A 27,498-nucleotide genomic window follows, 5' to 3' on the forward strand; every position below is an offset into this window, starting at 1 on the left:
TTTCTTTCTCTCTAATATTTAAAATAGCTTGAAAATATCGAATTTCGAAAGAGTATAACTTCTATAAGGAAGGGATCTAATGATGATCTAACAAATCTCATAATCAGAGTTTAAAAGTTTGGAAATTAGTACTAATTGTTTGTATAACACTGATGAGCTTCAAATAAAGGAAAACTTGATATTATTTCACAATTAAAAATTTCCTAAAATCGAGTTTTATGATATCAAGTTCTTTTTTAATATTCCGTTCGTCATATTGAACCCACTATTTTGAATTATTTTATTTTTGAAAACAATTCGAAAAATTATCAAATTAACCATAGACTAAGTTTTATAAAAATCAAGCGAGTTTTTATAAAATAAAAACTGATGACTTCAAATGGGATCATCGATCCATAAAAGGTTAAAACTAAACTTACAAATAACTTTTTCTATTTAATTTTCAAGAATTTTCTTGCTGTGGTATTGAGTAGCGAATTTTAAGATACTATATTTTTTAAGGCAACAGTATTGATTTGAAAAGATTTGGTCAGGATAAATTGGGTGTATTTTCTCGCTAACCTAGTTTCTAATCAATATATTGATGATAAAACAAGAGGCTACTAGTTGTGTGTGATTGATACAACGAGAGAATAAATCGAATTACCAATAAACATTGTATACAGAGACTTTCGTGTCAATTAGGAATAAATAACTCAAGTGATATTAAATTAATCCGGATAATCCAGAGAGACACCTTCGAAAAATCGATTCGAAAAGGTGAAGGATCAATTAAATTTAGATTCGTGTATGCAATACGATAAAAATTTAATATTCAACCTCGGATATTTATATTATGCGAAATATCCCGTAGTTTTCCATCTAATTATATCGTTATATTGTGCTATAAATATGTCAATGCAGATAAAATTGCAAGACGTTACCTTTTGACGTTATATTTAAGCTCCGCTTATTTATATTTTAAGACTGTTAAAATTTTGTAGATACTAAAATACAAAGCTGTTTTTAAGGCCTCATAAAAACAGTATTTAATTAAAATTTTGTTAAGGAATCTAATTGTAAGATACACTCATTTCGCGATATGACACACTTTGGAAATTTCTTTTGCTGCAACACAGTCGCGCAAATAATCTCGTTAGAAGAATTTTACATGACTCGCAGAGACTACTACAAAGTAAGTTAGAGAAGTTCGTGGATGTTCAAGGATAGTTTTTGGAATGTCGGAGAAGTAGGTTTTGTATCCATACTTTAATGACGTCACGTCGAATTTGTAGCGTTACATCGTAACCGTCAACTCGCTTTTTTTTCTTTTTTTCTTCCTATATGTATTTACACCCCTGAAACACCACTGCGAAAAGTGCGGAGTACGTGAAAATTCTCTGGAACTCCTTTAACAGTATCATGCCGCATTTAAAATGTTCCACCGTATGAAAGCTCATTAATCTTCCTGTATATGCATACACGATATATCATTATAGTGCTGGTGAAAAATAACTTGTGTGGGAAGAGAGACTTTATAACGAAAAGGAAAAGGAGAAGAAGACAAAATGAATTCTCGCATGACATATTGAGTAAATGTCCCGCGTACTTTTCTCACATATTCTCGAGACACGTCCGAATTATTCTAATGGTAATCAAATAGTAACAGAGCGAAAACAGGTAACATAATACTGGAAACGCTTAGGAGCGAAATGTTGCCAAAAACGCGATGTAAGCACGATATACATGCAAATTCACCACCTACTTCCGGTCGAGAAAAAGTCAATTATATCCTCTTATTCACTGTTAACTGGCAGGGGCTGGCAATCGAGCGAATGGCTTTATAAGGAATTAAGAAATGAGGAAAGAAAAAGAAAGCAAGAAAATCAAAATTATTTTGAAGCACACAAGTTCAATCGAAACAAAAGAGATATGAAAATAAAATAATATATGAAATAATATCAGATAAAATAAATATATAAATCAAACAATCTAACATATTAAAATGAAAAGTAAAAATTCTTTCTTTTATAATATTTTCAATTACTTTTTTCGGTATTAAAACTTTTATAAAATATCAGTTAATATCTCTTTACTTTTAACTTTCGTTTCCTTTAAAATTAAATCCTTGATAATTAAATACGTTAATAATCATCTCTAATAGAGCGATTATCATTTTATTCAAAAAGTAGTCATAAAAAAGATGAGAAGTGGCACTGAATATACCGTTTGAATATTTATATTAATAAAAGCGGATTTTAATGCTTCACTAGTAATAAAACGCTTGTCTGCAAACTGCTCTTTATCGCGGAGTATCAATGTTCCCGTAGCAAAAAAAAGAAATTACTGCAAAAAAAATCCGCCTCTCTATAATGCAATCAGCATTTTTATTCGAATAATATTACTCCGCTTTAGTGAGAGACGGTCGAGCGAGAGAGAATTCCTCCTTTGTCAGGACGTTCGTTTCGCCGTTAAATGCAAATTTAATTAGAAACTTGTCAAACGGCACGCTTAAGCGAGTAAATGAAACGGAGTGGCTGCCCGACGAAAGGATTTGTACGCTCAATCGTCGGTTGTAATTGCGCCGCCGCTTATATGCACCCGCATATCAATTTTTCCGCTTTCACCCTTCCTTCTATCAACCCCTGCGGCATCACGACTATCAATAAACTTTCGATCGCGTTCGCATTCAACGTGTGACCGTCTTTGAAAATGTCTTCTTTTACAAATTGCAACTAGATAAAGTAGATAATTACACTTCAAGAGTCATCGATTTTTGTATTTCATTTCTATTTCTTAAACATTATCTGAGATATTTTTACATCTAAATAAAATTGCTATTATTAATAACATATTAGTAATTGTTTTTCAATTATTATTTTTATGAACGTCTCATATATATATATATATATATATATATATATATGTATATATATATATATGAGACGTTTTACGTATAATAGAATAAATTAAGAAAACTTTTAAAAGGTTTTAGATCCTTAAATCCAAAGAAGTAGAATCTTGTGGAATTAATAAAAATTGAAGGGATGGATTACTCTAAAGTATAAAATCGTGATTAAATTTATATATATATATATATAAATTTAATCACAATTTTCTGAAAAAAAAATAAATAGAAATCAAACAAATATTAAAATATATGAACGTTAAGTAGCTTATGACAATATTTCTAAAACATAAAGATTTTAATTAATATGACGCTTTTTTATTGCGAGTTTTTCAACGAAATTACCTATTTAAAGGTTCGTAAAGAATAGTTATTAAAAAGGAAAGAAAATATAAACCAGAGTATCCATATAAAACAATACGTCACATTTTTCGCCCTGGAATATAAAATACCCTTGGACTATTTCTGGATTAAGAATTTATAATTTTCCTTCTCCTTTCGCATCGCGCTTTCTCGCAAATCGCGAATGAATTAAATCGTCGCCGTTAATGATTGATTCTCCGACATCATTCGCAACCTGCAAAAGAGAAGCTTTCTTTCTAATTATACTTCAGAGTAATCCATCCCTTCAATTTTTATTAATTCCGCAAGATTCTACTTCTTTGGATTTAAGGATCTAGAACCTCTTAAAAGTTTTCTTAATTTATTCTACGTAAAAACAACGATGAGCCCGCCTCATTATGCAGTTATCCTTCTTAATCTGCTACAAAAAAAAACCGACATGGGGCAAATTTGAATCAGTACGCAACGTGGAATTAATCGTCAATTAAGAAACTTCACGGTCGATCGATGATCATTAGCATCCTTACCTAGAGATTAATGAAATTATTCAGCACTCTTTTCTCGCCGGACAATCTTATGCTCCGGTATCATCGATAAGCTCGTTGCATCAATCATCCGACATCGAGCGTGTCGATCTTCGCGAAAGCGGAACGGAGAGGAGAATAGGTCGAGAGCCGATATGCGGAAGTAGTCGCGTCGCTAACTTTTAAAATCGCATCCCATAACCGCGATGTTTATTTAATACGATCACGGCGCTGACGCACCGCCCGGTTTTCATCCATCACGCCGTCTTCGCTGTTTCTTTCGATATTATTAAGCTTACCGCAAATACTAAGGCAGGATAAGGAGTAGCGGCCTCCGAAAGTGCAGACCAGTTATTACATCATTATGCGTGATATATCGCGACCGAACCGCGGCGTGATTAATCACGGAAGATAAATTTCGATGCAATCGCGTACGTACTGTGATAACGGCTAAAAATATACGGCTGAATCCTCCTCGTTGGATTTTCAACAAGGCCCACGAATATCGTTGCGCTAAAAAGCACGCTTGGCTTACCGGCGGTTGCACGACTCGCCTGCGCTGGCGTTTATAAAATTATAAATTCCACGAGATAAATTTGAAAATCTCACAGCTTAGCCTCCTCGCGTGATGCGGTAGTCACAGCACATTTGTCGCTCTACGATGGTGATTTGTTATCAGTAGAGCTCTGGATATTAATAAATAGCGCAATACTTTTATCTACAAATATCAACAACGTTTATCCAGTAGAATGTCTTCCTTTTTCGACCGCCATTTTAGTAGTTTATCGTTCGATGAGCGCACAGTAATTTTTTTATATATGTATGATTAGTTTCTAATCTAAGGTCTGTTTTTTATTCCTGCACTAGAAATTCTCTTTCTCGTTTTCGCTAAATATTATTATATATACTATCTCCCAAAGTGTATTTCAAGTGTATTTCAATTTAGCTACAGAAAACATTGCACTTAAATTAAGACAAAGACAGCTATTTGCGCCACTCTTATCGTTATTGTTATTTAGGCTTTTGAGGGAGAGGAGTTTATCTGCCATTACATAAAATTCTGTTATTACATAAACAACAATATTTACGTTATTGAATTACTTTTGTTTGAATATTTCAGAGTCTGGAATGTCTCCTCATCCCTGATTCTGAATGAAAAAAATATTAGGTTTCATAATATATTAGTACTTTTAATCTGAAGGGAAAGGGGTATAAATCCCACAATCTGGACGGCGGTGATTTATAACTCTAATCTCCGCGAATGTGCGACCTCTGTCACTGTGTATTCAACAAGACCTCTTAAATATTTTCGGTAGAACGTCTCTCGGTTACATTTGGCTTATCGCCTGTATAAAATAGCTCTCTTAAATATTCATTGCCTGCAACGTCTCGAGCCTTCACCGTGGGTGCAGCCCTGCACCTAATCACGCTTTCCATCCTGGCGCTCTACAACCCGCACGGCGCTGTATTTTTTCTCTCTCTCTTTTTTTTTCCCTTCCTGGAAACGTATCGACTCGTTTTTAACGACACGCCAGTCAACATCCGCGCGTGCTTTCATAAATTACACATTCGCTGCCTGGCTTAACAACTCGCGTATGTAATTTCTGTCATTACATACCGACACAAGCTGAGTCGAATGTTCCTGCGTGCCACGTAATATCGATTTTATGATAAAGAGTTAAGTCTAAGCTCTTATCGTTAAGCGACGAACGATTACAATGCTGTCTCTTTGTAGAAGCGGGGATACGTTGATTCTCGATCTACCGTTTAATGTCGAAAGGAAGCGCAATTGATGGAACACACACACACACACACACACACACACACACACACACACAAATCCTGTATTTAATAAAGATGTAGAAGGTCTTCCGTTAAGGCAACGCGTTCGTAACGTAGCGCAAGATCTTCTCTTTGTACCAATTTCTCTTCTTTCGACCTCGTCCGCGTTCCACCTTTCCCCGAGAGTGTCTTTGTAATCAAAACGAAGTAGCTACATTCCGCGCCAGACTGCATCATTCGCCCTCTCCCGCCTTCTGCTCTTCGATCCGACGAAGCCCCTGCGTAATCATTTTCTCTTCGCTCAATTCTGCATTCATCGAAAATATCTGACTATCAAAAGGATCTGCAAAGCCAATTTCTATGATAAATGTTACCAGACAAATGTTGCTTGCGTGGCGTTTGCCTCTCCGTACAAAGAAAGATGCGCTTTTGACCGATCCCTCTTTTGTATCCTTCCCTTCAAATTTACGTCTCGACTCCTGCAATCTTTGCAATAATTCAATTTTTTAACCATAAAAATTATCTTCTTTGTACATCGTAAGCCCATCAAGATAACTTGTGATTTATTGTTTGAATTATGTTATATTTATTGCATTTCAAGACATAAAATTTTAGATCTTAAATTTTTCAGTTTTTAAAATTAGGAGGAACAAGTACGTGCAAACAAGTTAGTATTGAGACAACGTCGCGGATAAAATCACGGACGGGTTGAACTGGCTGTAATAATTAAAAATGCTGGTGCGCTTTTTCTTAAGCTTAATATTCTTACAGCTAATGTATAACTATTAAAAAGAATATTTAATCCACCCCTTTTTCTCTCTTCCCACTTTACGTTTTCTCTTCATACTTCTTTTTATTTCTATCTTCCGTTCTCTCTTTTCTTTCCGCCGTTCGAAAGCTTACCCAGCAATCAAAGAGAGTAGTTACATCTCGTGTGCAATCAGTCTACTTTGTTTCCGAACTTCTCCCACTCGCGCTCCAATCTGTTAAAAAACTTTTGTACGACTCCCTTCGATCCTGTTCGAACGCGTTTCTAAGTGTAGTTAGATTGCCAATCCAGCCCGCGTCTGCAAGTCCGCCCCCGTGTCTATCCAATCCACGAAAACTGTCCTGTCAGTTTCGGATAAAAAATTTTTTTTTTATTTTTTTTTTTATTTTTACACGAACATGAAATATATCGCGGAAACGATGTCATCATACATCATAGTGTCGTATCGAGCAAGCTGTCTCGCGTATCGCTCCCACGATTCGTCGATTCATGCATATTGCGAAATTTTTCATTTAACTGTGTTTTATCGACATTATCTTGGCACACTGCAAAACTGCCGCATTCCTATGAGCCCACTTTCTTGAAACTCATTTTCGCATAGGATAGGAAAATGCTCCTGGCGCGCCGTATCTTCGAGCTTACCATTCATTTACCTTGCAAAGAAGCGAAACGGAAATTGAAAATTTGTTGGGACTCCTTTGTAATCTGCGTGCCGCCATGCCCTTATTTCACGTTTAATGCCGCTTTAATTAGCCGTCGAATTTTCACCTCGTTTTTCCCTCGCTGCATTTTAATCACCGCGTGCATAAAAATACGCTGCGCTCGTTAGGTCTTGATATTCCCCACTGTTCAAAAGGCTTCGTAAAATAATGGCGAAAAGTTACAATGCGTTGTTGTTACTCGAAAGTCGTATAACTGCATACGTGTCTCGTTCAATGAAACAACTACAGCGATTATGTTTATTATAGCTCGTAATGTATGCACAAAATGCGAGACGCCAGGGAACACAACTATATCTTTTAAGGAATGTAGCAAAGAAAAAAAAAGAACAGAAAATTTCGACGGTTATTACAACGGCGCATTATGGAAGTTCATAAGTGAACAATTCTCACATGTGCGCGTAAAGTTTTAGGAATAATCTGAGATATAAGCTCACAGAGGAAAAAGCTGTTTTAAATATTATTATATTTGCTATGAACGCGAAAAGGATTACAAAATTTTATTATCAAATTTGTGTGATATTTATAGCAAACAAATTTGCATGTTTGTCAAATATTTTACATTTGTTACAAATTTTGTGGCGTGTACAAAAAAGAAGAAATATTTATTATACCTGCAAATAATTTGCGATTCCTATATTTGCAAATGGAATATGCCGTTATAGGATTAGCGTTCATATAAATTTTTTTCCCTCCATACTAATATTCATAATCCGTTCTTATATTTAAGACTATTTTATAAGTACAGTCTTAATTCTCAATTATATTTAAGCTCTAAAGCATTTTGCTTGAATGCAAGTAAAACTGCTTATCATTGATAGAAGAAGATTATGAGAGAAGACAATTATAATACTAAATATTTTTTTTTCAAAAAAGCAGCAGCATTTCTGATGCCTCACTATATGTGCATCTCAGTGTAATTTTATGAGTACACATAAAAAATAAACTAAATTGAATTAATTTAATTTAATTTAATCAATAACCAAGTTTTATTACAATAATATAATTTTAATTATATAAAACAGTCTTGAAATAAAAACGGACTATGAATATCGGTCAAGAAAGGAATGAGAGGGCTGTGCGGGTCCCTCCCTTGGCAGATACACGACTAGACATCGTCTTACGAGAAATCGCCCTCCTATTCACTCGCTGCCATTCCTCGCAGCGCAAACTTGTGCCAACGAGACGACCTCTCCCGTTGTAACGAATACTAAGTACGCGGGTGAAAAATGTTTCGCTCCCCCAGCGGCCCTGCGCCATTTTCTCGGGTCGCCGGCCTCGCCCGGACGAATCACTGTCCGACGCAACAAACGAGCCGCGCATTATTTTTACGAGAGCTCCCAGTATTTCCCCGGAGGTGTCGGAGGACTCCTTAGTCGCGTTTTTCCCTTCTATCTTACCCGTTATTCCATCCCGTCAACGCGACGGCGGCTTCCTCCGCACCTTTTCTTCCTTCGAAAGCAAAAATGGCTATGTGAATTTATTAGCGCAACGCTGAAGTAAGAAATAAATACTGCCAGTTGTTATTTCAAAAAATATTGTAGAGGAAAAAATGGAGCGGAAATCGAGCTCACGCACGATTTATACGTACATGAAAATACTCGTATCAAACAGCCATCAAACTGAATGACATTAAAACGCCGTCAAAAATGTCGGTTCGGGCTCAATTTTGCTAGAAAAATAAAATTCCAATATTATCCCGACATTTTTCCGGCTTCACTTTTTTTTCCGCAACTTTCACAATCAGTCCGAGATTCGTACGAAGAACGTTAATTTGAGTATATAACCGTTTCTAACTCATTCATTTAAATTTTCGTGCCTGAGTTTCGTAACTGCAATCCTCGACTATTGTTACTGCGTAACCGTATGGCTGCACCGGGCGGAGCGGAAGGGTTAATTACGTAATTGGAAGCACACTTCAGCGCGACTACCGTCGGACAGGCAATGTAGCCGAGCGTAAAACCTCAACCGCGACGTAACATGGAAAACTCTTCGGGCGCGTTAAAGACGAGAGAGAGAGAGAGGCGGTGGGTGTGCGATAAATCGAGGAAGCAGCGATAAACCTCGGGAAACGGTCGGGAGTTAACCAGCGGACTTAAGTGATACGATTTAAAACGATCGCGACGGTAATGGAACGGACGAGTTTCCTTTTAACAACAAGACGCGCGTTACGAGCGTGCAACTCGCGCCGCTCCCGGAGGGAGGGTCATGCGGGGTCGAGAGTTAACGACCTCGAAATATACTTCCTGGAGAAGGACGCGTTTCATCTACGGGGGTGAAAACCTCCTCCGCGAGGAGACGGAAGAGGAGAAGGTAGACTGGCGCAATGTAACGAGAACAACAACGCCATGGCGCGTGTTCCATTAACAGGCGACCACCTGCGCGCGAATAAACGCAGTTACCGCGATGTAACCGCGTTTCTCGGTGTATACGCGACCTGGCTGGATGCTCTTATCTCGGTATACGATACCAGTAGAATAAGCAAAACACCGTGCGACTTCTACCCGTGTAATTCAATCGGAGCTCGCAGTCGCGAAACAAATGGAAGGCAGACACGAAATTGCACTCGCGAGGAAGTCTTCGAGAAATCGATCTTTGGTTCCGATTCGTGTATACTACGGAATAACTCGGAACAAAAAGATGTAACCTGTTATATGTATCATAAAGTTAGATTAATGTAAAAATATTTTTAAATGAAACTGTATTTTCTCAAACTTTATATATATATATATTGCAGACGGTTTTTATTATTTATTATTATATTACAATTAAAAATCTATTAAATTAAAAGATATAATATTTTTTTAGAACTCCTTCAAAATTATAACTCAGATGAAAGCTTTTTATTGCATTATTTCAAATCTAACAAGCATATTTTTAGATATTTGTAGTTCTGGAATTTTTTAATAAAATTATTTTTGATAGAATTAGAGTCATCTTTTTCGTAAAGTTTTTGTTCTGCAAAAATATATATTAAAGTAAAATATTTTATTATTTTAATTTCTTTCAGGAATTTACGTGAATATATAACTATACGAGAATAAAGAAAAAATTTAATTGTCAATTTTAGATTACTATCCGAGATCGAATTACAGTCGCCCTTTATAAATCTGAGTTTATAAATATATTTAAAAATTAATAATTTCGATATTTTTCGATTTATTTGCAACAAAATGTTGCGATTAATAGTATAAATTTTTAATATTAAAACAATGATACTTGGATTCGTGAAAAACAGAATCCTTAAATGAATATATTTTTCGATTTGCGATTTACTTATTTGATTTAAATGTTATTGGATTTAGAAATTATTGGATTTAAAACTCGAAAAACTCCTCGGGGATAACTTAATACATGTAATTTCACAAGTATACAGTTGAAGCTAAATTAAAGCTAAAAAATTATTAGATGCGATAGTAATAAGTTTTAGAAAGGAGATAGAGAGAGGATATATGCACGATATGAGCAGAAAACGGCACTTCATGGCAAAATGATCGTTGCCATTCACCGTTCCACTTCCGTTTAACGGACGCTCGCGCGTACGTGACTTTAATTTCTGACGCGGGAAAGTACGTCCGTCGCGAAAAAAAAAAGGCAACGGAAATCGATACTTCGTGTAATGCATTCAAACAGCTACGTGACGTAAAATATCGCGGATAAATATAACGCGTGCACCGTTTTGAATTTCCTGTAATTAAAAAATCGTGCGATCTCGCGCGTGTCCGGGTGTTCCTCTGCGTCGGATTTTCTGCAATTAAACGTCACGTAAATAAACGCGAATTTCGCACAAGTAAATAAAATCGCACGGGGATATTAATCAAAACGTATTAAAAGAGTAAGCTGTTCCCGTAATATGTAATATATACGTCGCTATGAGCGTAAACATGTGCCGTACTATATTCTTTAAATATTAATATTACAAATTACTACCTTATCTATGTGCATAAATACCTATAAAACATAAATATAAAGTATAAAATATAAAATATACAAATTAACGAAGTAATTAGCATCGAAAATCGCTTATAAATGATTAAATTCGCAATAATTTATCAAAATACGTGAATTGGCACAACTTAAATAAACGGGGCATGGAAATTAAATTACTAATTACGACTAATTGCGGGCGGTTACGTTTAATTAATTATCTGCCGAAAGGTGGTTTCCCTTCTGGAAATCAGATGCCACCGCGCGGTGCGAGGTCTGTCTTCCGAGCAGGAATCATCATGCGGGATAGAGAATAAAGCGGACGGCACCTCGTTGCTACGATCGCTATCTGAAAAAATCGCGGAGATACGGGATAGTAGTCCAAGCTCGTGCACGGATCAGATAACGCATTAATCGCAGCTTATCGCCGCATCAAACGTGTACGTCAAGTACGCTCAAGTTTACTCTCTCCGTTCAACCCTTCAGGCGTTTACCCTCCTCGGTTAACATGCGTGTCACGCGTCCGGGGCGGTTTCGTCGTTACGTTGATTAGATATACACAGATAACGGCGATGGTTGCCGCCGGCACGGCCTCTGTCCTTAGAATAAGAGCGGAACGAGCGGGATCGGGCGAGATAAGTGGAACTATTCACGGTGTGGTCAGCCGCGGCAGATAAGCGGTTCAGGACGAAGCGGCCGGGATTACGCGTACCGGCTCGAGCACGTTTACCAGCCGCTAAAAATCGGTTAACGTCAGCGGAACATGTGACGATTCAGCCGCTAATTGTGCGGTCTCGCGTGCACGCGTCCCCTTTTAATGGCCAAATGCAATTACGCCTCCGCAAATGTAATTGTATCTACACTGGAAAAAAATAAACTATAAATTTTAATAAATATTTGTTTAAATAATACTAATTCGATATTTATTAAAAGCAAGTGCATATTTAGCTGATGTATGAACCAATAATTTGATTTAACTATCTTTTTTATTGAGTAAATAAAAGTTTACTCAATTAAAAAAGATAGTGAGAGTCTAAGACTAAGCTGTGTCAATTCACGTATTTTGATAAATTATTTATTTATTTACTAAAAGTAAATGTTGAATTAATATTATTGAAAAGAATATTAAGATTTAATAAATTTTTCTCTCGATATGTACTCTCGAGTACGCTTAAACCAAGAAAAATAGTTGAAATATTTGCAAGCTACGTTATAAATGTTTTCTTTGATATTTATTGATTATTTTAAAAAATATAAATATAATGACGAAATATACATTTTAAAGAAATATATCTCATTAATTGTAAAAATGTTTGCTAGGAATAAAACTTTATCTCGCCATATTTAAATAAAATTTTATTCAATTAAATAAACATTATGTCTTAGAAATAAATTTTTAAGTATTTTTTTTTTCAATATATAATTTCTTTTCCAAGCACCATTGAAGATATCTGTTTCTCTTCAAAATGTATAAAAATTCAGTTACTACAGTTCATCATTAAATGCCGAATATGTAGTAATTTATTCGCGAAACGGAAATCTAAACCTCTTAGGAGGGTTAATTTGATCGATAGCGCGGACATGCAACGCTGATCTCAACAATCAGATTGTAAGATAATTGAAAGGAAACGTTTTTAATTCCCACATTAATCTCAAAACTAATCTCTTTACGTTTTATTTCACGGATGAATTAACTTAGAGCATGAAGGATTATCATGCACGACAAGTAGTTTGTGAAAGAGGATTTTGCGTCAAAAGAATGAATAGCAGGACGAACTCGAGGGACGAACAGCTGATATAACAAGCATTCTGTAATTAAGCCCGTGATAATTGCGCTTTTAATGTCCGTCGCATCCTTTCACAAAGCAATTGTTCCTCCTTTTCTCATCGATGTTCGACTGACCGAATAAGACAAATCGAACACTGGAAGCGTCAAGTCAGACGAAATCCGTTATCTTCGCTAAGTGAGAAGAGTATTGATTAACACTTTGATTCTTTATAATGACTTTGAAAAGTTCAGATAATAAAGCGTCTGTACATAACAACATCCACTATTATAATTAATAATCTAAATTATAATTAATGATACAAATGCGCATATCGCAATCTTACTTTAAAAAAGACTCTTAAAAACATGATTTTCGAGTTATTATCATGAATGAATTAAGTAAACATTACCTTCAATCATTAAAAGTGAATCAATTTAACTTCATTAAAAAAATCATCAAAATATTGTCATAATTCAAAAGGAATGATTTAAAAAAAATCATTATAATTTAAAAAAATGGTGTTTAAGGATATAAAATGTAACATGACAAAAATCATGTTAAGAATATATTTTTTGCTGATATTATTTGATTGTCAATAATTTTTTATCAAGTTGAAAAATAATTTTTCTTCTTTTTTAAGAAATTTAATTTTGTGACACTTTTAAAGCAAAGAAACGATATAAATAATTTCAGTTTCGTGAGTGTAAAAATGACAAAAAAATAAACCACTTAAGAACAAATGTGTTCACGAATTAAAATTGCTGGTACAGATTTGTATATCCTTTGTTGTTGGTTTATCTTTTCACATTTGCGTATCTAGAAATGGAAAGAAAGATATATAGTTTAGTTTTATTTACAATTCATAACCCTTTTCTTTCTTTCTTCTTTGTTTTTGATCTCGTATTCCATTTCATCTCGTATAGCATTTCGGGGTTGCATTTCGATTTCACAAACATCGAATGTTGTTTCAGGCATTATAAAAGCTCAAACGAAAACAGTCTACCCCGTTGTCATCATGTCGAAATCTTTTCTTTTCGCGAGTGCACAAAATCAAATAAACCATGTGGCTATATATAATTTCGGCCATATAATTTCGGCATTATATCTTATCGAAGATCCTCATGTATAACATCCCTATAATCTTTTCAGCTAGCATGGGTAATCCCGAAAATTTGATCTGAGTTTTTTCCATCTATTCTGCTCTTATCGATAGAATTACAATAAATCCACGCATCATCGTAACAATGTCTGGATTGTGCTGAAATTCCGTTAATAATAAATGTCAGATTTTCCCGACTGATATTTATTTAAGCCTCTCACGAGGAGCTTTCCAGTTTGATTTGCGATTACTATCAAGCGTGGAAAACGGAAAATTCTTCGGCGTAGAAGACACTTTTACTCGATGCACCAGAGATCTGTGTCAAGCCCGTTTTCGTAAAATCACAACTCAAGCATGAAACGGTCCTGTAAACAGCGGTTACGAAACTCGGCAGCGTTCGACGAGCTGTCAGGCGACAATTGACAGGAACAAGTACCTGCGAGCACATAAGTGGAAATTAATGGCTCCTGTTTCAAATCGGTGGCTGTTCAGTCAATCCACTCAACAGTCCTGTTCGAAGCTGGTCCTTACGACGCCGCTAGCCCTCATCATTCGCCTCAACATCCGTTCCACCATTTCCTAACCACCCGTCAATAGCCAGTCGGTCCTCAAAGTTTGCCTAATGAGGCTCATTCAGCACGACTGGACTTGGTACACGCGGCCAGGGCATCAATCCCATTATCAGGGCTTGGTACCAGGTCAGCAAGCCTCCGTAACTGTCGTCGCCTACGATTCTACCACCTGATCTATTCTATCCCTCTGTTGCCATCATACATTTCGGTAATGAGCCACTAATTGGCAATTGCGTCGAATTGTACCCTAAACGCGCCCAACAGGATTCTATCCCCGTGCTGTTACACACAGTGCCCTTTTAGACGGCGAAAGCGTTCTTGCGTGAAACGAGCAGCGCCACTCTGATGGCCGTGAGTGTTATAGCTCAACGTGACGTTTATCGTTACGGTTCTCGAAATCGATTCACGCGAAACGACTTGATGCTTTCGAAATGCGACTTTGAGGACGAAATTCTATCCTTAGAAAACAACAGCGACTCTCTTCGTGAAATTACTTGTACTTCGAAAACTACAAGAAATTCTTTAGTTTGTTGTATTTTAGAAATTATTAATATTATTAATATTATTCTGACAATATATAATTTGTGAAAATTTATTTTTATATGTCTGCTCTTCTTTTTGTCATGTTATTAATATAAATATTTGAAGAGTTTATATTTGTTTTACAATTTAAAAGAAAGAAAACGAGAGCAGACTAGAAAAATAAAATTTTTTTATACCTTGTATATTATTAAATACCTATTAGTATTAAATCTTTAAAATATAATAAACTTTTAAGAAAGTCTTCGATCAATTTAATGAATATTAGATTTTTTAAATTAGTGTTAAGAGAGAGCTAAGATTAACTATAATAATAAATAATTATAAATGTTAATAAGTAATACTCATAATAATATAATAATTTATGTTATGTAAAATAGATTTTTACCGCATATGATTATCAATTAAAATATATCATGCGCTTTAGTGAATGAAAATTGCTACAAAAATCGATATTCTGACGGAACCGCTAAAACTGAAGTAATTGTCAACGAAAAAAACGCAGCCTCCGTACAGGAGTAACACCACGCAGGTGTGGTCTGCGGTAATAAATTACCCGTAAGCGGTAACGGCGAGCTGCGACGGTCAGGTGCACCGACAAAAACCAACTAGAATGGATTATTAATTACGATATTACGTCGACGCGCCATCCGATAGGACCGAAGAGCTCGGGGAAGAGCCATGGGGGTTGAGAGACGGTTCTTCGACGGTATGCGTGCACATTGTCCTGGCAATAGGATTCTCGTTCAAATTAGGCAATTGTTGGTCGCGATAAAATGTACTTTTCCCTCGTTGAATTGAACATTCAATCCCGTTACAGTACGAAACAACGTTCGTTCGGTCTGCCACAGGTCTGATTTGAGCTCTGCGGATTTTCAGAGGACTCGCGGACACGGTTGGATAATTATTTCATCACCGATAAAGAGGAACGAACGAAAAGAGATCATTAATGGCACTTTCCTATCAAGTATATTAATTTCCATCATTAATCGGGGATTGCGAAATTCTATTAAAATAGATAGGGTCTTGTTAAAATAGATTAATGTGCGCGGATGCGCCCTTTCCAGGGCAATTAGTGTGGCAAACATAATTATTCTATTTAAAGCCGCAATTAATATTAATTCTTTTGAGATGATTTTGCTAAATATATAATATACTATAATATATAAGGAATATTTTTTTAAGTCTACCAAAAGATTAAAAGTATGGCGTGTACAAACTAATATTTTATACACGTCATACTCTTTTAATCTCTAATCGCAATATATTACACTTTAATCACCATATGCGTGTGCGTTCTCAATTTCAACAATAACGAGAATAAATAACTGACATGTTGTTTATAGAAAATCTCTTGCAAAAAGAGCGGAAATTCATGATAAAAATTACGTACGAAACGAATTGCGACAGATTGCAGCATTACAAAATAAAACAATTTCATCTAGAGGAATTATTTAAACGATATCCTAGACTTTAACATTGCAAATTCTAACGGTTTCATCCCTACGTTTCATTTGAATGATGTTCGAGGTGCTCTCTTTACGAGATCGACATTTTAAACGAAAAACTGCAATCGATATAGACATAGAATAAAGCGCATCACGTTCAATTAATTCAGCCCATACGTTATATCTGATAACCACTGTATTTTAATCGAGTGCAATGCTCGTAACAATTATTACCGACGCTATTTCAACATCGCGAGTATACACTTTTCATCAATTATCCTAACGAAATATGATAGCTGTATATAACGGAGAAAAACGAATTTAAAAATATAATTAGCAGTACTAATTTATGTAACATCGGTGTACACATCTATCGAAAAAAACAACGTTTCTCATTTGTTCATGTGGACTTTAATGAACATTTGACCGTCGTTAAGGGCATCCGGGACTTACCTTCATGTCTGTAAAAACTTCAACTTCCGGTGGAACTTCTACAGATCCGCTCTCAGTTTCCAAACTTCAGTAACTTCAACATTCATTTCTCAGTTGAGTCACCTCATTAACTTCACCTTGCAATTTAAATTCAGATCTAATTTTGCTGCGTCCGTCCCAATATCTGTCCCGGAAGCTACGCGGTCATTAGAATATTTTGAAGTTCCTTTTTCGCTCTTTCTCCCTGTCTTTTATATCTTCATCATTATTTTTAATTCTTTCGGTTTACGTGAGATATTGTTCGAAGTTTTCCAATCCTCTTCTTCTAAGATTACAAAATCAGTTTGATATTCCGAGCAGCTTTATCTTGAATATTTTAAATAAAAATTTTATGAACCAAATGAAATTTTATAAAGACTACTTACGAAATATCAGTTTTATTTATTTATTTTTTTTTTTCACGTCAATGATCTTGACTACCCCATCATACGAACCCTATAAAAATAAGAAATCAATTTAGAAATTCCTATGATAAATGTTTACATTAAGCGCTTTCTGTTATTAGACTTAATTGTTCACTACTTCAAATAGATGTAACAATGTTGTTTTAAATTGCTATGCCTGCTGGTTCCGTTCATTCACATTTCTCACTCATTACAATTGTTTGTTGTCTGTACATACATTTTGTGTATTTTTAGAGAGCTTTCTATAGATAACGAACTGTTCTGTTGTTGCCACAACTATCGTCCTATTAGTGGAATTCCGATATAACGTAAAATTTCGCCTCTATCCGCCACGCATTATTACGGAAGGAAAGTTCCGAAATTAGTAAGCCGGAGTATGGGAGGGAATATCAGAAGCAAGTAGAGTCGCAACGACAAATGGATGGATGGATAAAGTATATACGTGAGATACGCGACCGCTAGTTGCGTTTGTCATACCGATAATTAATAATGCACCGCTCGGCGCGACGACTGACCGGCGAATTAAATGCATTAACGAAGATAATCGGGTTGCGGTGAATGCCAAATCGAAAATACACCGGCGGGGAGTTATTGAATGCAAACGAGGCCACGATCAATCATCCGGCTCAGCTATTGGCTTTCGACGCCCATAATGACGTTCCGGCGCTTTGCATCGCAATCATTGATTAGGGAGAAGGAAAAGAGGAGAAGAGAGAAAAGAGAGACAAAACGCGAATGAGTTCTCTCTTAATGGACAGGAATGAAACTGAGAAGAATTAAATAGATGATGAGACTCAATTGCTCACTTTACACAGCAAATAGTGTATTGAAAAAAAAACCTATTATTGTGAAACCATTATCGTTATAAAATTAATCGACAATGAGCAGTAAGCGCACTCCGTATAAATTATTGCAAAAGTTACTGGGAAAGTTACTTTACAAGTTACTTTTTAGATTATTTTATATGTTTGTTTAAAAATATGTTTATACAATATAAAAATTGAGTATAAAAAGTTATACAAAATTAAGGCAAATAATAAAATATAATATAAAAAAATAAAATGCATTCAATTTCTATAATAAAAAGTAACTTGTAAAATAACTTTCAATCCTGCATAACGAAAAATGTCGCACAATCGCACAACTATCTTTCGCTAACTCTTTCTTTAACTCTACATTATTTGCGTGGAATATTTTTAATATTCCAATATTATATCTCAGCTTCTATTGTTCTCTGACGATTTATAATTAAAAATTGATAATATTTTAAACATCTCTTAGATAAATGAACATTCTGTTTAATTGTGAAACAATTTGCGCTAAATGTAATAATATGCATGGATAGCATTTATAAACATAGCATTCATATTTTGAAATTTGAATTTTATAATTCTAAGAATCAAATTCAGCGACTCCGAAAACCCTTAGAAAATAAGATCTTCCATAAGTTATTATACTTTATTAGAAAGCTCCTTCAAAGGATTTACGAAAACATATTGAAAAGTAGTGATGACCTACAAGATTAAAAATAATTGATTGAAATTCCGCTACGATAGATCGATTTAATTTAACGCATCGGAACGTACAATTTATTAATAAAAAGGGCAGAAATTGTATTCTTGAAAAATATTACATAATATGAAAATGTACGAAAATACTATAATATACGTTATGTGTATATTATAGGTTTCCTTAGTATTTTTGTATGCAAAAAATAATACTTTTTACAAACAAAGCCCTAGAGCAATGATGAGTCGAACGGTAACGGACGAAGATAGTAGAAATCATTAACTCCTCGTTAGCATTGCGCGTAGTGCCTTTGCTGTGCATCCACGCTCGCATCTTTCGACGCACGAACACTTAGGCAGCTTGAATTTCCAATTACCGTTCCTAATTGACACCACTGCTCGCAGATAGCGTTAGAAACTCACCGCTTTTATTTTCGCATTCGCTTTGTTGCGTGCATGCTCGTTCGCGAGACCGCTAAATAATCCCGGTAACCACCCTCGAACGCACAGATTTCGCGATCGGCGACGGCGGCGGCGGCGGTTTCGCGATTTTTTTCTTCTCTCTTTTTTTTTATCCGAGACGTGGAAAGGGAACAAAAGGCGATATTCGGAAGGATCGGAATGATTAATTACGCGTCGCGGACGGCGGTGACAACGGCGGAAGAGATGGCGATGACGATGCGCCATCGGATGGTGGATTCGATTTCCGGAAGAACCGGCGGCAACAGCCGACGACGACAACAATCGCGTACAACATTAACGTACGCTCTATTCCTGATATTGTGCACCGAGTTAACAGTATCCCACTGCTGCTACGTCTTCCCGAAAGGTATTCCCGGAATGGGCAACAAACAGTCATCCCTTTCATCTCCTATTCTCGTCGTCGACAATAGGATCCACATCGTCATAATCGAAATGTTGCGCGGCAATCTTAGAAGATTGGATTACATTACTATATGAAAGTGGTGTACATCGGAATTTCCGGGAAGTTTCAGCGTACATTTACACATTATTCTGCAAATTAATGGTTGTACGTTCAGTGAAAAAGTAATTTTGCAATTATTGTAAAATATGATAGGCCTTTTGGTAGATTTTTTTCTCACTGGATATAAATGTATACATCAATTATATTAAAAAATCTTACAACAATTGTTAAAGCTGCTTTTTCAGCTAAACATAGCCAATGAAGCGAAGCTACTATAAGTCATTTCAGTGGCATGTTTCCAAAACTGAAACACAAGTCTATGCGTGAATATCTGCAACAGATGCTGCAGTACTTTTCTATTTCTTTCCTCTATAGGGCTCTAAAATTGAAGGATGTGTACTTGGCACAACCTGAAGCATTGATCAATAATTTATGACAAACTTTATAAGCCATGGCTATAACTTAACATTATTTAATAAAGAGAGAGAGTTTATACATATTAATTATTACTCAATAAAGTTTACACATGGCTGACTCTTGAAAGTCATAATAAATTTTCATATAAGAGTGATTTTATATCATGAAACATTATAATCATTTTATTAAGCTGTAATTAAAACAACGAAAATTTAAAATGTTTTATAATTTTGATCACTTTTTTATATAAGAAAAAATTTTATATATAATTTATATTCCATATATTTTTATGCATACATTCATTTCAATAAATATGTAACGTGTGCGTACATTTTTACTTTTTAAATATTTAAATATTTGTGTTATTACACACAATATAAATTTATAAGATTCTATTCTGAATATATTATACATTCTAACATGAAAATTAAACATCTAAAATGAATCTTTTATAATCCTTTAATGCATGGGATACTCATATCAAATTTTGAAAATTTTTAAATTTTTTAAATTTTTGTGTGAATTTCGTTATTTTCGCATCAAAAACTCTATCTTTTGAATAATAAAGAACAATTTTGCACAGCCCTTATTCCGTTTTTTTTTTGCAGAAATTTTGTAAAATATGATAGTAAAAAAGTGAAAAATTATACATTAACAGAAGAGTTAAAATCAATTATTTAATATCTTCGATTATGTTCTGATACAGAATGATTAATTTTCTCTCAAAGAATAAAATATGCTCCTTCTTAACAAAAACATCCGAGACATCACAAAAGTTCTTGTGTGTCCTGTGTCACTTTGTGCCAATGATTCATGCAGTAACCATCACGTCCACTTTCTCGAGAAATATCTCGTCGGTTATGATGTCTATCTACAGAAATATTCAGTTGGGGGCTGCAAATTTCTCTTATGCGCGATAAAATTTTAATGGAGCACAAACTATCCTCCTTTTCTCTCCCCCCCCCCCCTCTCTCTCACACACACTCTACACATGCACACACACGCATGCACACATACATACTCTTTCAAGTCGACCCTTAGGGATTAATGATCTGGCACATCGAGCCTCAGGCAGGACACGCGTCTCTGTTTCCTTTTTCCTGCCGCCGCATCGCTAAAAATGCGGCGGCGCGTAAATTTCGTCGCGAATGAATCCCAGTGGGCGATAGTTTATTCATTGCGAATCGCGCGGATTTAATTTCACGGGCCGTAACGTACAGTATGTACACGCGCGTCTGGCGTGTTTACGGCCTGCAATTACATTTCGGGCGGCGGTGGTGCGGGCTCATGTTACGGAAAAAATATCATTGATTAAGCTCCGCGGAAATACGGTGGATTTTTCACTGTATTTCCGTACTACGTGTGTACATGTATTGCCGATAGAAAATGAATCGTCGTGTTTTATATCATTTGAATAGAAAAAGCTCAACAACACCGTATTATCATAAAGACGAGTTGTAAATAAACGATTAAAAATAATTGGGGATCAGGTGTAAAGTATAGAACAAGTGACACAGAATACGATATGTTATACATTTTTCAGAGAACTGGAGAGAATTACATCGAGATTTGTTCGTGTTATTTGAAATCCCCAAAAATGATTGTGCCTAAAACGAGATAAATATATTCTGAGTGCAAATATGCGCACAGACTTATTATTATATAGATTGAAAAAGAAAAAATAAATAGTATAAAACCTTTTTTAAGCAATTTATATAATTCATGTCAAAATTCAGGATAGAACTTGTATAATTTTGTAATTTTATGACGTATGATAAAAAAAGTATTTGAAGGAAACATTTTAAGAAAATATCAGAAAATATACAAATGTATAAAATTCATATATTAAAAAATGTATAATATACACTTGGACAATAAAATCATAGATAGAATTCTATTCTGAAATCTGACATGAATTATATAGATCGTTTAAAGCGGGACTTTAGAACGTACTAAGTTTTCAGAGAATGTATAAATAAGTAAATACTTTGAGACAGAATTCAAGGATTGAAATATTTACAAGCTGTTCTGGTATGTTTTAAACTAAATTAAATGTCGAAGACGTACAGATACAGTTTGCGGATAGACATGATGCGAATGTTCGCAACTCCACGGCATTCCGGCGGGAAACACAGGTCGAAGGATTACATGCCGCTTGGCATTTCTGTCGTAAACTGGATGCGCCAATTCCAATCTGCAAATACGAGAACATTAAATTCTACATATCGCCGTATCGTTCTCGATCACAAACATACGTCGCTCGATGTAATGCCGTTGATCCTACTCATCCTACCCATCGCTGGCCTTCATCTCGTTACTTCGAAATCGAAGCTGTTCAATAGCTTCCGTCAATGGGATTGACCGTAACATCGAACTGCTCTCGTCAACGGATTATCGTGCCAATTCGTTTCCGGTACACATGCATTATCAAGTGGACCAAAAGAGATATATGTCTTGCACAATGCAGGTCTTGCGTCCGATCCATTTTCACTTCAATGAATGTGTAATAATTGACACAGTTATTGTCTAATCGATTATTTAATGCACATTCATTTGTTTATTTATAAGAAATTGAAAAAAACATTATAAATAATATCAATTTTTAAGAGAAATTATATATCATGTTATAAATTATTTTAAAATAATCTAAAACATAATATCGATTATATGAATAAATATATATATTGTATATATATTTCATAATGCGCATATTTTGAAACTAATGAATTATTAATTATTGATTAGATTAATTTAATACGTTTAAAAAGAATTAGCAGAAAATAATTGCCTTGATTTAATGTAATTATCACGTTAATTAATGCCAAATGCTTCGGTGCTTTCTTTTGCAGAAATCAAGGATCCCTGCGAGAAGCTGAATTGCTCGCAAGGTTCGCAATGTGTGCGAAGCAGGGACGGCAAGGAGGCGACCTGCCAATGCTTGGAATCCTGCCCAAATTTGGGGGATCACGAGGGATCGGGACCTGTCTGCGGCACGGATGGGATCGACTATCCGACGCTGTGCGACCTAAATCGAGCCGCTTGTGAGAAAGGTGCTAACATTACCGTGGCATTTCGTGGCAAATGCGGTAAGTGCTTCTATAGCAAATGTACGAGATGAATGTCTCGAGTAATCGGATTAGAAGATATAGAGAAATAACATGATGGCACAAAAAATGCATTTGTAATATAAATCCTGTTATCACACTATATAATTTAAACAATTTGAACAAAAATAGATTACATGGGATATCTTATTTTCAAAGATAAATTTATGAAATATAAAGTTTGATTATAGCTTCAGAAATTATAATGTATAACTTAGACAGACAAATTGGCATTAAATATATGTGGTACATAAATTAAAATAAATTAATAAGTTAAGTATATAGTATTATAGCGTGTTTTGTTCTCGCTTGAATTGATTAAAACTAATGATTAATCATTACTGCACTAAAATAAATTAAAAGATATAATATATTTCCGTAAAGTAAATAAAACAAAATTAAAATTAATATATTTCCATTAAAATTTAAGAATATCTCAAATATTCGTGAAATATGATTCTTATCTCTGATATAACACAAAATTTATTTTTATAATAAATTAGCTTACATATATAATATGAATTAAATATCAATGTTTTATTTTATTTTGTGATAAAATCGACTTTTTGAATGCGTATAAAAAGTTACGCGCTGTTGTTCCCATATTGTACCACTCTTTAAATCGTTATTTCGCATTCACTCGTATTTTATTATTTGTTGCCAACAAGTTACCAACATTCCAAACAATTCGCTGGTTTAAACACATCTGCTTAAAGCGCCGTTATTTATATTTTTCTGTAGAAAATATTTCGTTACAATTATTTGTATTATATTTCTGCTAAAGCGATTTATCAGCAGCAAAGAGACATCCTTCTGATCAACCTAAGCGTTTTTTAACTCTCTTTATCTACATCTACATCATTTTATCTATCTGCAGCACACTCGATGGAGATTAGGATCTTCTATACAGAATGTTTTAAAAATTCTCTGCTCTCTTATAGAATTATTTATCAAAACTGGACTTGATCTTTTTTAATAATTATAGTAAGTTATATTAAATGAAAATTGAAAAGAGAAAGTTAGCTTTATCTTTTTTAATATTTAATACATTGTGTCATGTCATCAGATAAAGTTTCCTCATGGAATTAATAAAAAAATAAAACATACTATATTAACCTTTCGTTGACATATTGGATGTCAACAAAATTATTTTAACTTTCTGAAACTCAATTTTCTTTTATTTTGTAGAACAAAAATACAATATTTATAAAGAAATCTCTGTTTTTTCAATTCCCAAAATAGCCCACATTTCATATACAAAATAAATACCCTTTAAAATCAACTTATAAACTAATTTTTTCAAAGTATCATATCTGAATAACAATTCTATAAATTTTTAACTTTTAATATTGAATTTTTTAAAAGTTACAATTTTTCAAAGATTTTATTAATTTTTTTTCTATTCATTGAACTCAAGAATTTTTTTCACAAAAACTGTAATGAAATTTCAATGAAAACCTATTTGAATGTATTCTACAGACCTTAAAATTGACCCATCATTTTTTTCATATTGATTGGATTTTTTAAATAAGAATGTCAATTGTTTAAACATTGCTCTAGGTATGAGTCATCCAGTATGTCAAAAAGCGAACCGAAAAAAGAAGTGTGTCAACGAAGGATTAAGTTACATTTACTTGAATTTATTCTATCATGATGTCAATGTTAGGTTTTTAAATATTGATAAGTAACGATAAAATTATTACCGTTTCTCTTGAACAAGCTATATGTAGTCTAAGACATTCTACACATATATCCGCACTTTAATGCGCTATATTCCACACAGCTGTCACCGTTCGTGTCCACAGATAGTCGTACACACGCCCACAAATGAGAGTTCCCCCCCATCTAATCTTCCCTTCTCCCTACATGGAAGCAGTACAAACTTGGCAGGCGTTTAATCAACCGAGTAGTAAAGACAAATGTTTGATCAGACAGGTAGCTACCGGGAGTAGGCCGTGTTTGCTTAGGATTAGGTAAGTCCATCCTTACCATTTTCCCTTCGTTTCTCTTTCACACTGGGTCTTCTTCTACTGCGTAACTCGACGCGGTAGACAGTAACAGTTACGATAATCGCAGTCGCCAGTTAACGAGCTAGTTAAATATGTCGTTGAACGGTTCCAATCTGCCTGCCCTCTTTAGGAATAATCGTTAGGAACGTATAAACGTAAAGGACTATACAAATAGTGACTTTAGGATGATTTGATAATAATAGAGAAATTCAGAGCAAAGCTGATGCTAGTTGTAATGAACTCCGTTTTAAGGACAAAAACGATTCCACAGCGAATCTAAAAAAATTATACGAAAAGAACTTTCAACTTTTGTTGAAATATCTAAAAATTTAAAAAAAAGCTAGATATAAATTTACAAATAATTTGATTGGACTATTAAAATAATTAGAACGTTCAGGCATAATGATAATTCAGAAAAAAAATGTTAATATTTTGGCAATGGATTTGAGTTCTAAAATATTATTTTGATAGTCCAACAAAATTATTTTCTAATTTGCATCAAAAAAAATTTTTAGATTTTCAGCAAAAGCTGAATTTTCATCAAAATCGCATAAATTTATTTTTCTAAATATGTCTGCAGTACATAATTGATCTAAACGATTTAACTTTGTTTAGGAGATCAAAAATACCTATATCCAGATTATGAAAATAGCTAATATAATTATTTTCTGTTTTTTAATGTTTTCAAATCTATTTTTGTGCAGCATAATACTTGTAGTGTTATAATATTTTTAAAGTATTTAAAATTTTTTATTAAAAGTCACAATAATTGTAAAATAGTTTTTTTCACATGAATTAGTTTTATACTCTATTTTACCCTTTTCTAAAAGGTAATTTTTTAAGATTTACATGACGGAAATAAGTGTACTTAAGGTTCAACCTTACACTGTATAAACTGCAATTTTAATGCGTAAAAATTATGGATGATCTTTGAAGGGACTGCACGGGAAAATGCACGCGAACTTTTATGACGAAAGCATTACAGTATAGTTAAAGTGTAAATATCTCATGTTATAATCACACGCAGTAGAGCGTCATAAATCCTACGAGCGTATAAAGAGCGATACTTGAAAAATAATAATCTTTGTAGCCGTATATATGTATGTGGGGTAAATTCACGACGCTCATCGTACGATGCAATCATAGAGCTTAATAACAGCCCGCGACATACACGATAAAAAGAAGTGTAATAGAGACGTGGGCGATGAAGGAATCGAAAAGGAACGAGTTGCGCGCCGGAAGTTTACAAAGATGAACGTCTTCTCCTTTCGTTCCACTGTTTCTGCCGTCGTATTATACCAGAAACAATGAAACGCAATATCCGGCCAGGAATGGTCTAAAGCGAATGACGAGGTGGAAGGCAAAAAGGCGAAGAAAGGAGGAGGAGAGAGAAGACTCAGAGTTTCCTCAGTCGGTTCTCCCGTTGGGCGGAAAGCCTATAGTACAACAATGGAGTTGCCCTTTTATCAATCGGCACCAGTTGCGACCCTTCCCCCCTCCCCCCTTTTAAACGCCGGAATCAATAAATTCTCCTCAAAGTGCAACCTCACAAAATCCAGCATTCGTGAATTTTGTGATTCTCTCTCTCTCCCCCTCCCTCACTCCCTCTCTCCCCCCTTCTCATTCATCTCATCACATAGACGAAGAGTTGGTTGCTCCAGGCATGAATCTGAAGTGACGGTACGATGGTACGATAAATCAAATTAACTCCCAAAAGTTTCGAGACTTTTCGGTTCTCCTTCTCGTTCGCCGGTGCAGCTACTATTTCGCGGTCGTGATTGGATGGTGAAACGTGGAAAAAGAGTAAGCGAGATTGAACCTCCGCGTCTGAAACTCCGTGCAAGAGGGTGAAAACCTCCGCTGCAGGAGCAGCGAATGTCGAGCCCAACGTAATTATCGATTCCTTGCGTAAGCCACTTTTATTAGCATCGTAAATATAACATGAAGAGGAATAGTATATGGTGTTGAAGCATTTCTTCGAAAGAAATTCCAACTTAAAAAAAAAAATAAAAATGAAAGAAAGTAAAATACTAATATATCAACTCTGAAGGAGAAAATCGCAGATCTGTCAGATCAGCAGCTGCGAATAAATCAAAAATTCTCTTTACATAAACGAAATCTACAATTGTATTACTTCTGCTGCTTTCTTCTAGTTTATTTGGATTATTCGTTTTTTATTACCGTCGAACGTACTCACAATATGAATGTTTCAGTACCGTCTCGTATATCATACTTCCGTCGGTAAAATGGCAACGTATTGA

General features: G+C 34.8%; 1 protein-coding gene and 1 long non-coding RNA gene across 10 annotated transcripts in view; one reads left to right on the forward strand and one right to left on the reverse strand.

Moving 5' to 3' along the window:
* Nucleotides 1–27,498, forward strand: part of LOC105150915 (agrin) — a 717,341-nt gene that overhangs the window by 644,173 nt on the left and 45,670 nt on the right. For all 6 annotated transcript variants that reach the window (XM_087412582.1, XM_087412581.1, XM_087412579.1 and 3 more), the window contains one exon: nucleotides 22,974–23,210. In XM_087412582.1, the coding sequence (XP_087268708.1) occupies nucleotides 22,974–23,210 (237 nt within the window). The remainder of the gene's footprint in view (nucleotides 1–22,973; nucleotides 23,211–27,498) is intronic.
* LOC147907596 (uncharacterized) lies at nucleotides 7,001–22,610 on the reverse strand. Of its 4 annotated transcripts, none has more exons than XR_015547160.1 (4): nucleotides 22,380–22,610; nucleotides 22,192–22,318; nucleotides 17,236–17,305; nucleotides 7,001–17,132 (listed from the first exon to the last, which is right to left on the reverse strand). It is a non-coding gene; the product is annotated as an uncharacterized LOC147907596 (long non-coding RNA). The 4 variants fall into 4 exon arrangements; XR_015547159.1 differs by having other exon boundaries at nucleotides 7,001–17,135; XR_015547158.1 differs by having other exon boundaries at nucleotides 7,001–17,305.

Source organism: Acromyrmex echinatior, chromosome 13 (genome assembly GCF_024713525.1).
Source record: "Acromyrmex echinatior isolate Ae372 chromosome 13, ASM2471352v2, whole genome shotgun sequence".
NCBI lineage: Eukaryota > Metazoa > Arthropoda > Insecta > Hymenoptera > Formicidae > Acromyrmex > Acromyrmex echinatior.